The sequence below is a fragment of the Oculina patagonica genome, chromosome 4, assembly GCF_052425735.1.
Source record: "Oculina patagonica isolate OP01 chromosome 4, crgOcupat, whole genome shotgun sequence".
Taxonomy (NCBI): Eukaryota; Metazoa; Cnidaria; class Anthozoa; order Scleractinia; family Oculinidae; genus Oculina; species Oculina patagonica.
In genome coordinates, this window is record NC_135761.1 from 64,388,727 (window position 1) to 64,402,478 (window position 13,752).

Consider the following 13,752-nt stretch of genomic DNA (forward strand, 5'->3'; position numbering starts at 1 on the left):
GTATGCTGAATTTGGGAGGGGTATAGATATACCGGAAGATACGAATGACTCCCCCTTGAGAGTGTTCGAAGCCACCCACATAGAACAAAACTATTTCAGATTGATACCGTTTATATTATGGTTGAGACATTTCAAAGATCCCGACGAGCTGTTTGCCTCCATTTACAAACTTCATCCGACCGCGATCAAAGAGGCAGCTCATAAATTACACGACACTTACATGAGGGTGGTCAGAGCATCGTCGACATGCCAAAGAAGCTGAAGAAAAAGAAAAAGGATGAGAAGATACTTTCGGACTACCACGATCCCAGTCAACCGGGTAGCTTGGGTGGGATAGCAAGATTCGCCAAATCGCACAAGATATCCGTCGACACAGCCAAAAAAGTATTGGAGCGCGATTTGGGTTATACCCTTCACAAACCGCGCAGACGTCGTTTCGCCACGTTACCGGTCCTGGTGTTTAACGTCGACCAACAGTGGGTAGCCGATTTAGTGGAAACGCAACCGTTGTCCAAATACAACAAGGGTCACAGATATCTACTCAACGTGATCGACGTCTTGTCTAAATATGCCTGGGTGGAACCCCTAAAAGACAAGACGGGAAAAACGGTGTCGGACGCCTTTGCCAAGATTTTGAAACGAGCCGATGGACGCAAACCTCAGAACCTACAGACCGACGACGGGAAAGAATTTTACAACAACACGTTTGCCGCGTTGATGAAACGGGAAGGTATCCACCACTTTTCCACGGCCGGAGATACCAAAGCCAGCATCGTGGAACGCTTCAACCGCACTCTCAAGGAACGCATGTACCGATACTTTACCGCCAAGAACACGCTGAGCTACCTACCCGTACTCCAGGCCTTGGTGAAAGGTTACAACGGATCCCACCATCGTAGCATCGGCACCAGCCCCGAGACAGTGAATGCGAGCAACGAAGGAAAAGTGTGGGAACGTCTGTACGCGAAGAGATTGTCGTCGGGTAAAAGAGAACGAAAAACCCCGCTAAAAGTAGGAGAACGCGTGAGATTGAACAAGAAATTTCGCACGTTCGAGAAAGGGTATTTACCCGGCTGGACCGAAGAAGTGTTTGTGATACGAGAGGTGCGTCGGGGACCACCCGTCACGACTTACAAGATCCAAGAGTTGGACGATACCCCCCTTCGCGGTACGTTTTACAAGGAAGATCTACAAAAAGTGGCAGTGTCCGACGACGATGTCTTCAGGGTGGACAAGATCGTCAAACGAAAAGGAAATAAAGTCTTGGTGCACTGGAAAGGCTGGCCAGACAAGTACGACAGCTGGATCGAGAAGACGGCTCTAAAAAAATCATGAGCCACGAGGAAGGATTTTACGTCACGTTACCCAGTCACAGCAGCGGAACCGAGTTTCCAGAGAATAGAGCAAACTCTTTCAAGGTGCGATTACCTCACCCGCTACGATTGGAAGGAACCGGTTGGAAAGTGGGATTGAGTAGCATTTCCGTGCCAGATGCCAGCATCGACTTAACTCGCTTTAAGTCGTTCAAGTTTCCTCTCTTGAGTGCTCAGTGGATGCTCAAGCGCAAAGACAATGAGGGTCGCGTGCAAAGCAAGTCGGTGACCACCGATCTGACGTTCCAAGACATTCTATATGACGACAACATCGTGGATGGCCTCAGTTTCATGAAAGCCCTGGTCTTCAAGTTCGATCAAGTCAAAGAATACAAGCGTATCGTGGGAGACTTGACCAAGTCGCCCGATAATGGAAAGCAGTGGGAATATACGTTCAAGTGGGAAGGTGAAGAACTAGTCCTCGACAACTTGAACTTGGACGTCTCGGAAGTGAAAACTGAAGGCGTCCCATACTACATGTCTTTCAACGAGGATTTGGCCTTTGACATGGGATGGGTAAAAAAGGACGAGAAAGAAAACGTGTTTCTCGGGCCGAACCTGAAGCCGGAATGCCACCACGCTACGATACCCGATCCCATAGACGTGGATGATTTTGGAGAGGGCAAGAAAAATTTCTGGGTTGTTGAGAATGGACAGCTTTTCTTGAGTTGCTATTGTAACTGGCGCTTTGTGAAACTCAACAGAGCCTTCCAAAAAGTGATTGGAGACGCATCGCGTACGCTTTTCGTTTACTCAGATGTGGGTGGTAGTTCCGTTGTGGGAAATCAAGTCACGGATCTGTTGCGGGAAATTCACTTTCAACGTGAAGGAAAAGGTATCAAGTACTTTGAACCTCTCCACATACAATATATTCCACTCCGCAACCAGATCGTGGACATTATTGAAACGCAAGTGAGCGAGACTACAGGTAAACTGGTGGATTTTGGCGAAGGCAACACGATCGTGACCTTACATATCAAGCGAACATGAGAGGCGGTGCCCTGACGCGTTTCACACCGGATCCTCCACCTCAAGAGGGGAACGGATTTTTGGCCGACATCGTGAGAGAGTCTCTGGGTGGAGCCGTGAGAGGATTTAAGAGTGGGCGCGACGTCGCGGACCGCATTCGTAAAGCGGGTCAAGGAGCCAAGAGTGGTCCTAAACGAGTCGTGAAACGCAAACTGAAAAACGTCATAGAACGAAACGTCAAGAGAAAACTGAACGACATCTTTGGCGAAAAATGAATCCCGTTTACTCGCGATCGTCCAGACTGGTCCGATCCAAACGCGCCCCCGTCAGACAGCGGGGAGAAGGATTCTCACTGGCACTTTTGAACCAGGCCTTGTTGGGACAAAAGAGGCGACGACGAAAAGTACAAAAGGGCGGGTGGATAGGTCCCGAGGTCAGAAAGCCTCCTGGCTACGATTGGATACAGACCTTACGGAAGCGCCGTGGAAGAAGGAAGAGAAGACGATGACCGAAACCATCTCGAGCGCCTACCCGCAGTCGAGACGCGAGGCCAATCCTCGATTGGATCTATTCGCCGTACCACCGACAGACGTCAGCGTCTCGTCGTATCGGATGGTCCCCATTCAGACCTACACCACAGGCATCAATCCGGTGGAGTTTCAGATCGACCCCCAAGAAGATTACATCGATCTCAGCCGTAGCTTCTTCGAGGTAGAATTGCAACTGAAGAAAGACAACGATGAAAACGTGGCAGCTGCCGACAAGCTGTGGCCTGTCAACAATCTAGCCCATTCTCTGTTCAAGCAAATCAGCGTGCGTCTCAACGGTACTCTCATCAGTCCCCAGACGGACACGTACCATTACAGAGCCTTCTTGGAAACGTTGCTGAATTACGACAGACGTGATGGAGAAACCATCTTGAAACCTCAAGGATGGTACAATCATATCGATTTCCCAGCCACGTGGACGGACAATAACACAAACACTGCAGCCAACGCTGGAGCTGGACACGCAGACTATGTAGCCCTGACCGCCAATCACAAGGAGGCTCTCAAGAACTCTAAAGCAGAACAAGCCAATTACACGGAAGGCAAGCGACACGTGTTGCGTTTCAAACCCCTCATCGAAGTGTTTCATCTGAGCAAGTTGTTGGTACCCAGAGTGCAGATAGGAATACAGATGTACTTCAATTCTCCCGACGTGTTCTTGAACGGAGTGGGTCTGGCAGGAAAGTTGACGGCCGAGGAAGTCAAAATTCGAATGTACCTGTGTCAAGTGCGTCTCAATCCCACGACGTACAGGAGACTGATGGATGAGATGACCACCAAGAGTCAAGTGGTGAGTTACCCGACCGTGAGAAGCGAGATTCGGACCTTCAACATGCAGGGAGATCAACGACGGTACGAATGCACCAACTTGTTCCAAGGAAGAATTCCCAACCGCGTGATCGTGGGTATGGTACTGTCCACAGCCTTCACCGGGAACGTGGTCAACGATCCCTTCTGTTTTCAGAAGTTTGGAATGAGCAGCATAAAACAACTCGTGGGAGGAGAAGAGTATCCTTACGAAACGCTAGAACTGGTTCACAACGATGCCACCAAAGATCTCAGAGGGTACCACCGTTTCTTGCAAGCCACCGGATGTCTGTGCAAGCAGCAAGGAAACATGGTGAGAGGGGACGATTGGGGACAAGGAAAGAATTGCACGTTGTTCGTGTTCGACAACGTGGCCAACGGATGCGTGGACAGTTACAGGATGAACCCCAAGCAAGCCGGAAATCTACTAATAGAGCTGAACTTTGGAGCCAACCCAGCTGTGAACTTGACCATCATCGTGTACGGAGAGTTTGAGAATCTCTTGGAGATAGACAAGAACAAAGCCGTGTTGTACGACGTGTACCAGCGTTAGTGATGGAGAAAGTGACTTTGAATAACGTGCAATTGGATCAGTTGGCCAGACATCACCCGTCGTTGAAGCCTTATTTTTACGGGACAGTGGCCTGCGATCGATTACCTCGAAAACCATTCAAGACGGAAGCCCGCGGGTACATCGTCAACACCGATCCCCACTACATGCGCGGTCGGCATTGGATCGCGCTGTGGACGAATGGAAACGTGTGCGAAGTATTGGACAGTTACGCCTTACCCCTAGAAGTGTACCAGACGGCGCAACCGTTGCAAAATTGGTTGGACGATCATTGGACGTACGTGGAGCGCAACGGACAGAGTCTACAATCGTTGTACAGTCAGAGCTGCGGCGATTACGCGTTGATGTATCTCATCGATAGGGCCGAAGGACGTAGCATGAGTCAATTCGAAGCGAGATTCAAGAAACACGATTACGTGTACAATGATCATAAAGTTGGGCAAATGTTGAAGCAATTGATCTCGAAGGAAAGGTCGTGGCACAAAATTTGTCAGATGGAATACCATCAGGATTGTGAACCGTCTCTCTGCGGTGTAAGACACTTGTTGTTGTGAGATGACAAATAAAAACGTTGAAATGAATAAGGTGTGTGTCGTCTGTCGCTCGGGAGATCGGGATTCGTTGCAGACTTTTTTTCTGCAACATGCTTATATCATTGCTCGTTTTTTTGACGAATGTCATTTCGCCATGGAGCGCGGTGAAGCCTTTAGCTTTCGGATGCCCTCTAGCATTTTGATCGTGGGCCCCTCTAGCTGCGGAAAGACTTGTTTTACCGAGTCGGTACTTTTGAATCACTCAAAAGAGTTGTTTAGTACACCCCCTGAGACCATTCATTACTGTTTTGGGGCTTGGCAAGACGGTTTCGCGAACATGAAAAAGCGAGGCGTGAAATTTCACGAAGGGATTCCCGAAGAAGTAGATTTGACCAAATGGTTTCCCCGTGGAGGGGTGATGGTATTGGACGATCTGATGGAAGAAGGAGGAAACGACAAGAGAGTATTGGATCTGTTTACCAAACTTTCCCACCACAGGAACATCACCGTCCTGTACTTGTGTCAAGACATGTTTCCGCCGGGAAAATACGCCAAGAGCATTTCTCGAAATGCGCATTACATCGTGGCTTTCAAGAACCCTCGCGATCAATTGGGCATGAGGAATTTACTGTTACAAGCGTTTCCCTCCCGATGGCAAGATGTGATGGACGTCTACACCAAGACGACGGAAAGACCCTTTGGTTACATGGTATTGGATCTACACCCTGCCAGTGGCGACGACAGACGGATTTTTAGCCACCTCTTAAAAGGCGAGGGATGCATGAGATGTTACAGATTCGTTCGAGATGTTCGTACGTAACGATCACGTGTGGCTCGCGTTCTTGGACCTGTGCAGTCGTCATTTCGAGCGTATGAGAGAAGAGGACATGGACTACGACGCCATGCAAACCGTGCTACATTTGGCCGAAAAGCGACAGATGTGGAAATTCGTGAGAGAATATAACGAGACTTACTTCAGCGAATTGATCCAGACATTAGAAGAGAGAGCTAGAAAAACATGTCAAGACATTCGCCAGCAGGAGTAGGAACCAGTCCTAGTGCCATTCCGATCGTCAACGTCAACCGAGGGGGATTAGAACAGACATTGGATCGAATCGACCCTATAGTCCTAAGACGGTACTTGGATCAATTACCGTCTCCTGCAGTGGGTACGGGGACTTTGAGACCTTCTTCCTCGAGACCCAACGTACCTGCAGGTCAAGGAACGCTAACGGGTGGTCCACACCAATTGAATCAAGACGACATGCAACGTCAATTGCAAATGCTGTTCAACGATCAACGTCAAGTGGCGGCTGGACGTCGCATCGCAGGCATCACCACGACAAACACCATCACTACGACCTATAAAGACGGGGGACGACCAACCGTTCGTCGTACCTCGACGAGAGTGAGCCATTAAAGATGTCCCTACTAAACGGGTCGAAGACGAACTTGGATCCAGACCTGTTACACAGATTGGACGGATTGTATACCTTTTACCACAAAAAGTGGTGGTGTCATCGTCAAATGTTTTACCATTTTAAGTGGTGTCATGCTTCATTGAACGCTTTGGCTTTGTTCATCGTGGCAGCGGGTATCATTGCGGGTTCCCTTACAGAAAATAGTGTTATTGTGGCATGCCTAACTTCAGCTGGGACTGTCGTCAAGGGCTGGAACGATTTCAAGAAATATTCGTTCAAAGTGGACGTATGTCGTTTTGCCTACACCAGCTACGACAAGACGTTGATCGAATTGAGAACGTACGCGCGCGGTCTTCCGATGGACGAACTAGAAGGATTCTTGATCAAGATGCAAACTCTAGATGACACGATCACCGATTTCACGCCGCCCGTGGCCGACAAGTACGTGCAAGCGTACGAACGACAACACGATAAATCCGAAGGTACCCCCGTCTGAAGTGACAGTTATGGTAGGATGGGAAGAACGAAACGTAAGGCCAGAAGAAAGAGGCAGCGAGGTGGGGCTCTCGCGAGACGTAAACATCGTTTGGTGGACAAGATAGCCGAGGGGGCCAGCATGTTTCTCTCGGGTCCTTCACCCACATTCTTCACGTTGGGTGGTAAATTGGCCAGTCAAGGATTTAAAGGGATAATGGATAATGTAAATCATTATAGACGTAGACCGCGACGACGATAGGACCATGAGGAGAAAGAAACGTGTGACGCAAAGGCGGAGACGTGCTGGCAGGAGAAGAATAGAACAGAAGGGTGGTATTTTACCCTTAGCAGCCTTGATACCAGCTTTGATCGCGGGTGGAAAAGCAATCGCTTTGGGTGCTGCATCGGGTGCTGCAGGTTGGGGTGCAAAGAAAGCCTTGGATGCAGCCACTCGAAAGAAAAAGAGATAAAAACACTATAAGAGGATGGGGGCATTGGGCGTCACCGGTAGTTACAACAGACTGCATTCTGTGACAAGATGGTGCGAGGAAGAAAGATAGTAAGGAGAAGACGAAAACAACCTAAAAGAGGACCCGTGTGGCGAGGAGACGGTTTATTGGACATACTCAAGTTTGCCGGCAAGTTGGGTTATAAATTGGGAAAGGACAAACGCTATAAGAGGATGGGGGCAAAGGGCGTCACCGGTAGTTACAACCGACGTCCAGCCCCGTGGGAAGTATGAATCGATTACGTCGACAGCGTCCGTTCTTGGAGAGCATTCTGAGAGAAGCCAATCGGTTCAAGCGAGAAGAGATGTTACAGCACGCCAACGCCGATCAGATCAACGCCGTGAGTGAGATGGTATTGAATTTGCTCAAGAACCGCATTCCGCTCAGTCCACCGATCACCGCCAAGCTGCGACGATATAAGAAGGTCTTACGCGAACTGGGTAAGCGCAGAAACTCGTTGAAGAGAAGGCGAGAAGGTCTCCTGTCACAGAAGGGTAGCGGGTTTTGGAAAGGACTGCAACAGATCTACCAAGCATGTCTCTGCAAAACACCCTCCAGACAATGATGAAAATGTTACGCGAATCGGCGGACAGAGAAGCAGAGTGGGAAAAAAGAGCAGACCATTGGCACAAAGCCTACGCCCGCGTCAATCATGACTATTTGGCTTTAAAATACGACGCAGAGTGCGAAGATTGCATTCGAGAGAGGCAAGAGACTCCGGAAGGAAAGACCCTAGTACTGTGCAAGGAGTGTAGCGACAAGTGTACATCGAGAAGCGACTTGAAAAGGCGCATAGACAAGTTAGAAGAGGAAGTTCGTTACTGGCAAGGGTGTTACGAAAGCTTGTTGGAAGAATACTTCAAAGATGACCGAGGAAGTCGTGATGGTTCCCGCTAAAGACTTGAATCGTTTGGTGCAATATTACAAAGGCGAAATCACGGACAATGCATTGTTGAACAAAGCGGCTCGCATAGCAGCCGAAAGTCACTTGCTGTTAAAAGATAAATCCGTTCCCGATGGTATCGCCGTGGCACGAGTGAAACCTCTCGCTCGCGAACGGGCTCGTTTGACCAAACGGATACGTCAATTTCCCATGGGAGGAGTAACAGCCAGACGGCCGGGCGAAGAAGCGGGGAGGAGGAGGAGGAGGAGTTGGAGAATGTGGGTTTGGTGACGGGACCCGTGGAGACCATGTTGAAACAACTCATAAAAGGGAGTGCCAAGAAATCACCTCCCACAGTCACTCCGAAGGCGACAAAGAAAGCAAAAACGGCACCTGCGGGCAAACCGACATTGGCAGAGAGATTCAAGAGTTTAGAAGAGAAACTAAAGACGAGGAAAAAGCCAGCTGTGCGAAAAACGGAAGCCGAGAAACTGAAACCATTACCCGGTTGGGAAGATTGGGCCAAAGGCAAAAAGTTGAGACGAAAATTGGAGTATGACGAAGACCAAGAAGAAGAGGACTGAAAAAAAGACGACACGGCGACGACAACGCGGACGTGGGATCGACATTCAGAAGTGGCTCGGGAAGACTGGAATCGAATTTCACTGGCCCGGTTATCAGTACATGGGTCCCGGAACCAAATTGGCCAAGCGATTGAAACGCGGGGACCCGGGCATCAATCGATTAGACAAGATCGCCAAACAGCACGACATCGATTACAGTCACGCCAAGAATCTAAGGGACAAGTGGAAAGCCGACGAGAAAATGATTAAAGCCATCAACAAATTACCTGGAAGTAAAACCATGACGGAACGCATTGTCAAACGAATCATGCAAGCCAAGAAAAAGTTGAAACTTTAATGTTGTTGAACACAATAAAGACGTGGTTAAACGTTTACATGTTGTCGTATGTGCATTCGATCACCGACTTGAGCAAACAAACAAAACTCTCGTACTCGTTCCCAGTACACCCGAGAAAGGGGGATACCCCCATCCCCCCTCTCTCACGTGATTTTTTAAAAAATAGCTTCACAAGCGTGTGTTTTCTCAGAATCGCCGACCTAGAAAAAGCAATGTAGACTCATCTGCGCATGCGTTTAGTGCAAAGTATTAAGTTCCAGATACAACAAGGACAGTATGGCACTTTGTGAACCATATCTATAGGATGGTGGTCTTGCTAACTTTGTACACGTTCATTCCCAGGGTGCGCGGCCACTAGGGCTTAGGGAACATTGACACAAGGAAAAAAAAATATCCCCAGCGAGGACTCGAACCTCGATTGCCTACCTCAGCGGCAGGAGTGATACCCGTTACACTACCGGGGCTTTAGGACCACTTGTTACCGTTTTTTAGTGTCTTGTACCTTAACATAAAAAACCTGTTATTAAAAAAAACCTGTTTTTACACCTATTTTCTTGTCTTGTCGTTTTTTTCCGCGCGAGGACTGGAACCGAGTTCATTCTAACCGTCCGGGGCCTGGGACCGACACTCCAAACACCCTGGGGCCGACTCCTATGACGTCATCACACCCCTAAGTCACGTGGTTTTCCCTTTTACGCCTATTTTCTTGTCTTGTCGTTTTTTTCGCGCAAGGACTGGGACCGAGTTCATTTCCACCGTCCGGGGCCTGGGACCGACACTCCAAACACCCTGGGGCCGACTCCTATGACGTCATCACACCCCTAAGTCACGTGGTTTTCCCTTTTACGCATTTTTACACCTATTTTCGGATTTTTTTCCGCGCGGGGACTGGGCCGAGCTTTTTTCTACCGTCCGGGGACTGGGACCGACACTCCGAGGACCCTGGGACCGACTCCTATGACGTCATCACCCCTCTAAGTCACGTGGTTTTCCCTTTACGCATGCGCAGAAATGCTGCTCTGTGATTGGCTGCTTCCGAATTTAAGCGCCCTTTACTACTACCCAACTCTTATGACGTCATCCACATCCTAGTCACGTGATTTTCTCTTCTACGCATGCGCAGAAATGCTGCTCTGTGATTGGCTGCTTCCGAATTTAAGCGCCCTTTACTACTGACCAAACCCCCAAGCAGATATACCGTAACCATGAGAATGAGAAGAAGAGGGCTTATGCAGACAGGGTTCTTCAAGTAGAACAGGGAACTTTCACTCCATTGGTGTTTACATCCACCGGAGGAATGGGCGAGGAGTGCAAGAGGTATCACAGTAGGCTTGCAGAATTAATCGCCGCAAAGAAAGGGGAGGATTACGCAACAACGGTGTCTTGGATCAGATCAAAAGTCTCATTTGCGATCCTCCGATCCGCCTTAATCTGCCTAAGGGGATCAAGAACTGTAAAGAGAAACAGGAACTTTGACATTTATGATATGGACTTTCAAGTAGAGAATTCTCGTACTGCAATTTAGATCGAATATTTTTTTTTTAATATATAGTTCTTCTTTTATTATTGCTCTCGAAGTCGCTTTTACTATTTTTCTACATTTTTAAAGACACTGTTTTTATTATTATGTAAATAATATGTTTATATATAAAGTTCTTATTCGAATAGTCAAATCATTGTAATTCTTTTAGAAATTGGTTAATAAAGTTTTTATTTTTTTTTTAAAAAATTATTATTATTATTATTATTATTATTATTATAATTATTATTATTATTATTTAAAAAACCTTAATTAACAACATCTAAGATAATTCTCTGTGACGCAAAACTATTTACATTATTATTATTATTATTATTATTATTATTATTATTATCATTAATAAAAAAAATAAGCGAAAAAATCGCTCGACGTTTCGGTGTCATCTTGGCATAAATTAATTAAGATTAAAATAATAACTGTTCAGTGTTCATGTTCATTCCACTAGTTATGAGTGCAGTGGAATGAACGTGAAAACTGAACAGTTATTATTTTAATCTTAATTAATTTATTCATTTTCGCACCTGCATTTTAGTATAAATTAGTTTCTTTTCGCACATTTATTTACTCCATAATGGTGCCAAGATGACACCGAAACGTCGGTCGATTTTTTCGCTTATTTTTGTTATTAATTGTATTTTCAAATGTAATCTTATTATTATTATTATTATTATTATTATTATTATTATTATTATTGCAAAAACCATGTCATTGATTAGAAACCGAATTTTATTTGCCTTATTAAGATCTGCACTCATTTATCTAAGAGGCTCTAGGGCACGAACACGAAGATCTCAACGAGTCAGTAAGAACACTGACATTGACGTTGAAATTGCAGAAAGTGTGTATTGTAAATAGTTTAAATAGTTTTTCTTTTGTTTTTGATTGCTACTCGCGTACGCCAGATCACATCAAACGCACAATGTAACCATTATGTTTCCTTTGCATTTTAAATCGCTCATTCCAATTTTAAACGCTTCTCAGCTTTTATTCATTTTCTATACAACATATTTTGCTTTTCATTTTAACGACCGTATCATAGAACCGTTTATTGTAAATATTATATGGGTCTCTGTAAGAAGCGGACCGGATGGCGGCGGATGGCGGATGATAAAAGGCGGATAAGAAAAGGCGGATGACAAAATGCGGATACCAAAAAAAAATTAAAAAATAAAGAAAGAACTTTTTTAATATATCAATAACTTAATCAATTAAATAATTTAATTGATAAATTAATAAAAAAATTGAGAAGTAAATATTAGCACACTCAGTCCAGGAGATGTCTGACAAGACGAAAGAAACAGCCGATAAAAACTTTTTTCGAAAAAAAACCTCGACTTTCCTTGATCATCGGACTCCGGGGTGTTACTAAACTGAGGATCATCGCAGTATTGTTTGTGGATGGTTGCTCGACGTTATCACATAAAACTGGACAAAAAAAAAAAACAAACAAACAAACAGTAAATATATCCCAGACAATAAAGGGTTCCTTTTGCTACGAACTGGTACGGCTCAAATCTCTTAGCCGGGAATATCAAGAAGTACCAAGCCATGAGCATCGGCTTTAGTCAGAGCAATGGTAACATCCATGTAAACGGAGAGGAAATCAAGCCCACGGATAATCTTCAGCTTTTAGGCGTGACACTAGACTCCGATCTTAATTTCTCTGACCACATAAATCTTATCTGTAAAAAAGCTAGTCAAAGAATTTGCGTTTTAATGAGATTAAGAAACCTAATTCCAACACAGTCAAAATTAACATTGTTCAAATGCGCCATCTTACCTTATGTTACCTATTGTCACTTAGTGTGGCACTTTTGCAAAGCTAGTGATACAAGAAAACTGGAGAGAATACAAGAAAGAGGCCTCAGAGCAGTCTTTAAGGATAACAACTCAAGTTATAATCAACTGCTCGAGAGGGCCGGACTGCCCACATTACTTAATAGACGACTTCAAGACCTCTCTATTCTAATGTATAAAGTTAAACATAAGTTATGCTCCTATTATCTCTATCTTTTTCAGAAATAACTCCAGTACGTATAACTTAAGACAATCTGACTTTACAATGCCTAGGTTTAACTCGGTGAAATACGGCAAGCAATCGATCAGATATCTAGGACCCAAATTGTGGTCAAAATTACCAAAGAGCATAAGAGAGGCCACATCTCTCAGTATTTTTAAGACGAACATCAGAAATCTTAACAATCTTGATGCATTATTAGATGATGGGTGCAGAGGCTGTCCGCTCTGCTCCTCCTAAAGAATTTTTAATTATGTATTATTGTATTATATAACATATTTTAACTTAGATTTAAATTTTATTATTGTAAATAGCCATAGTTTTTTAGCATTTTCTTTCATTTCAACCCTTTTTTTTGTTATGTCCCCGTATTAGTGGGGGAGTTTTCCCCAGCTAGGTGGTTTATGACATTTTAATAAAGTTTCTATCTATCTATTTATCTCGAGCCGGAATTTCAAGATAGGATATCGAGTGAGGATTTCGTTAATTTACAGAAGACTTTCTCGCCCCGATCGAGACAATGAAACGTACAAAGCCGAAGTCAACGAAGCCGCAAGAATGAATATGGAAGACCTGAAAGTTACTAAGTTCGTACTGGGAAATTAAAAAAAAAAAGGAAACCCACAACAAAGGGTTTTCCAGTTGGTCACCCATCCAAGTACTAGCCCCGCCCAACAGGGCTTAACTTCGGCGATCGGACGAGAACCGGTACTTTTCTTGTGGTATCAGTCCCAGACGAGACAAAGCGTTACAAAAGTCTTGCAAATAAATAAAAGAAATACCCGATCTTTAAAGTGATGTTTGGGCATTTCTCGTGCTATAACTGCGAGTTAACTGTAGATAAGCTGATTTGTCTGATTTACCCGCCCTTTCTGATACCACATAGAAGGCACAGGTTCTCGTCCGATCGATGAAGTTAAGCCCTGTTGGGCGGGGTTAGTACTTGGATGGGTGACCAACTGGAAAACCCTTTGTTGTGGGTTTCCTTTTTTCAAAAAAAAATTCCAGTACGAACTTAGTAACTTTCAGGTCTTCCATATTCATTCTTACGGCTTCGTTGACTTCGGCTTTGTACGTTTCATTGTCTCGAGCGGGGCGAGAAAGTCTTCACTCGATATCCTATCTTGAAATCCCGGCTCGAGATCGACCTCAAAGGATTAAGGAGGCTCGATGTAGTTTTTTT

At 45.4% G+C, this 13,752-nt stretch overlaps 2 protein-coding genes and 1 pseudogene across 2 annotated transcripts; 2 read left to right on the top strand and 1 right to left on the bottom strand.

Moving 5' to 3' along the window:
* The first annotated feature begins 2,846 nt into the window (after positions 1-2,846).
* On the top strand, positions 2,847-4,250 carry LOC144648661 (uncharacterized protein F54H12.2-like). Its single transcript, XM_078508165.1, has one exon. The coding sequence runs from the start codon at positions 2,847-2,849 to the stop codon at positions 4,248-4,250; it is 1,404 nt and encodes a 467-aa protein (XP_078364291.1).
* A 700-nt stretch (positions 4,251-4,950) lies between these two features.
* LOC144651133 (uncharacterized) lies at positions 4,951-5,877 on the top strand. Its single transcript, XM_078511025.1, has one exon. The coding sequence runs from the start codon at positions 4,956-4,958 to the stop codon at positions 5,619-5,621; it is 666 nt and encodes a 221-aa protein (XP_078367151.1). The 5' UTR covers positions 4,951-4,955; the 3' UTR covers positions 5,622-5,877.
* Positions 5,878-13,187: 7,310 nt separating this feature from the next.
* LOC144652760 (5S ribosomal RNA) lies at positions 13,188-13,306 on the bottom strand (annotated as a pseudogene).
* Between the last annotated feature and the right edge of the window lie 446 nt (positions 13,307-13,752).

Excerpts from the sequence above, each read along its gene's own strand:
- LOC144648661 (XM_078508165.1), top strand. The coding sequence starts at position 2,847 with ATGACCGAAACCATCTCGAGCGCCTACCCGCAGTCGAGACGCGAGGCC.
- LOC144651133 (XM_078511025.1), top strand. The coding sequence starts at position 4,956 with ATGGAGCGCGGTGAAGCCTTTAGCTTTCGGATGCCCTCTAGCATTTTG.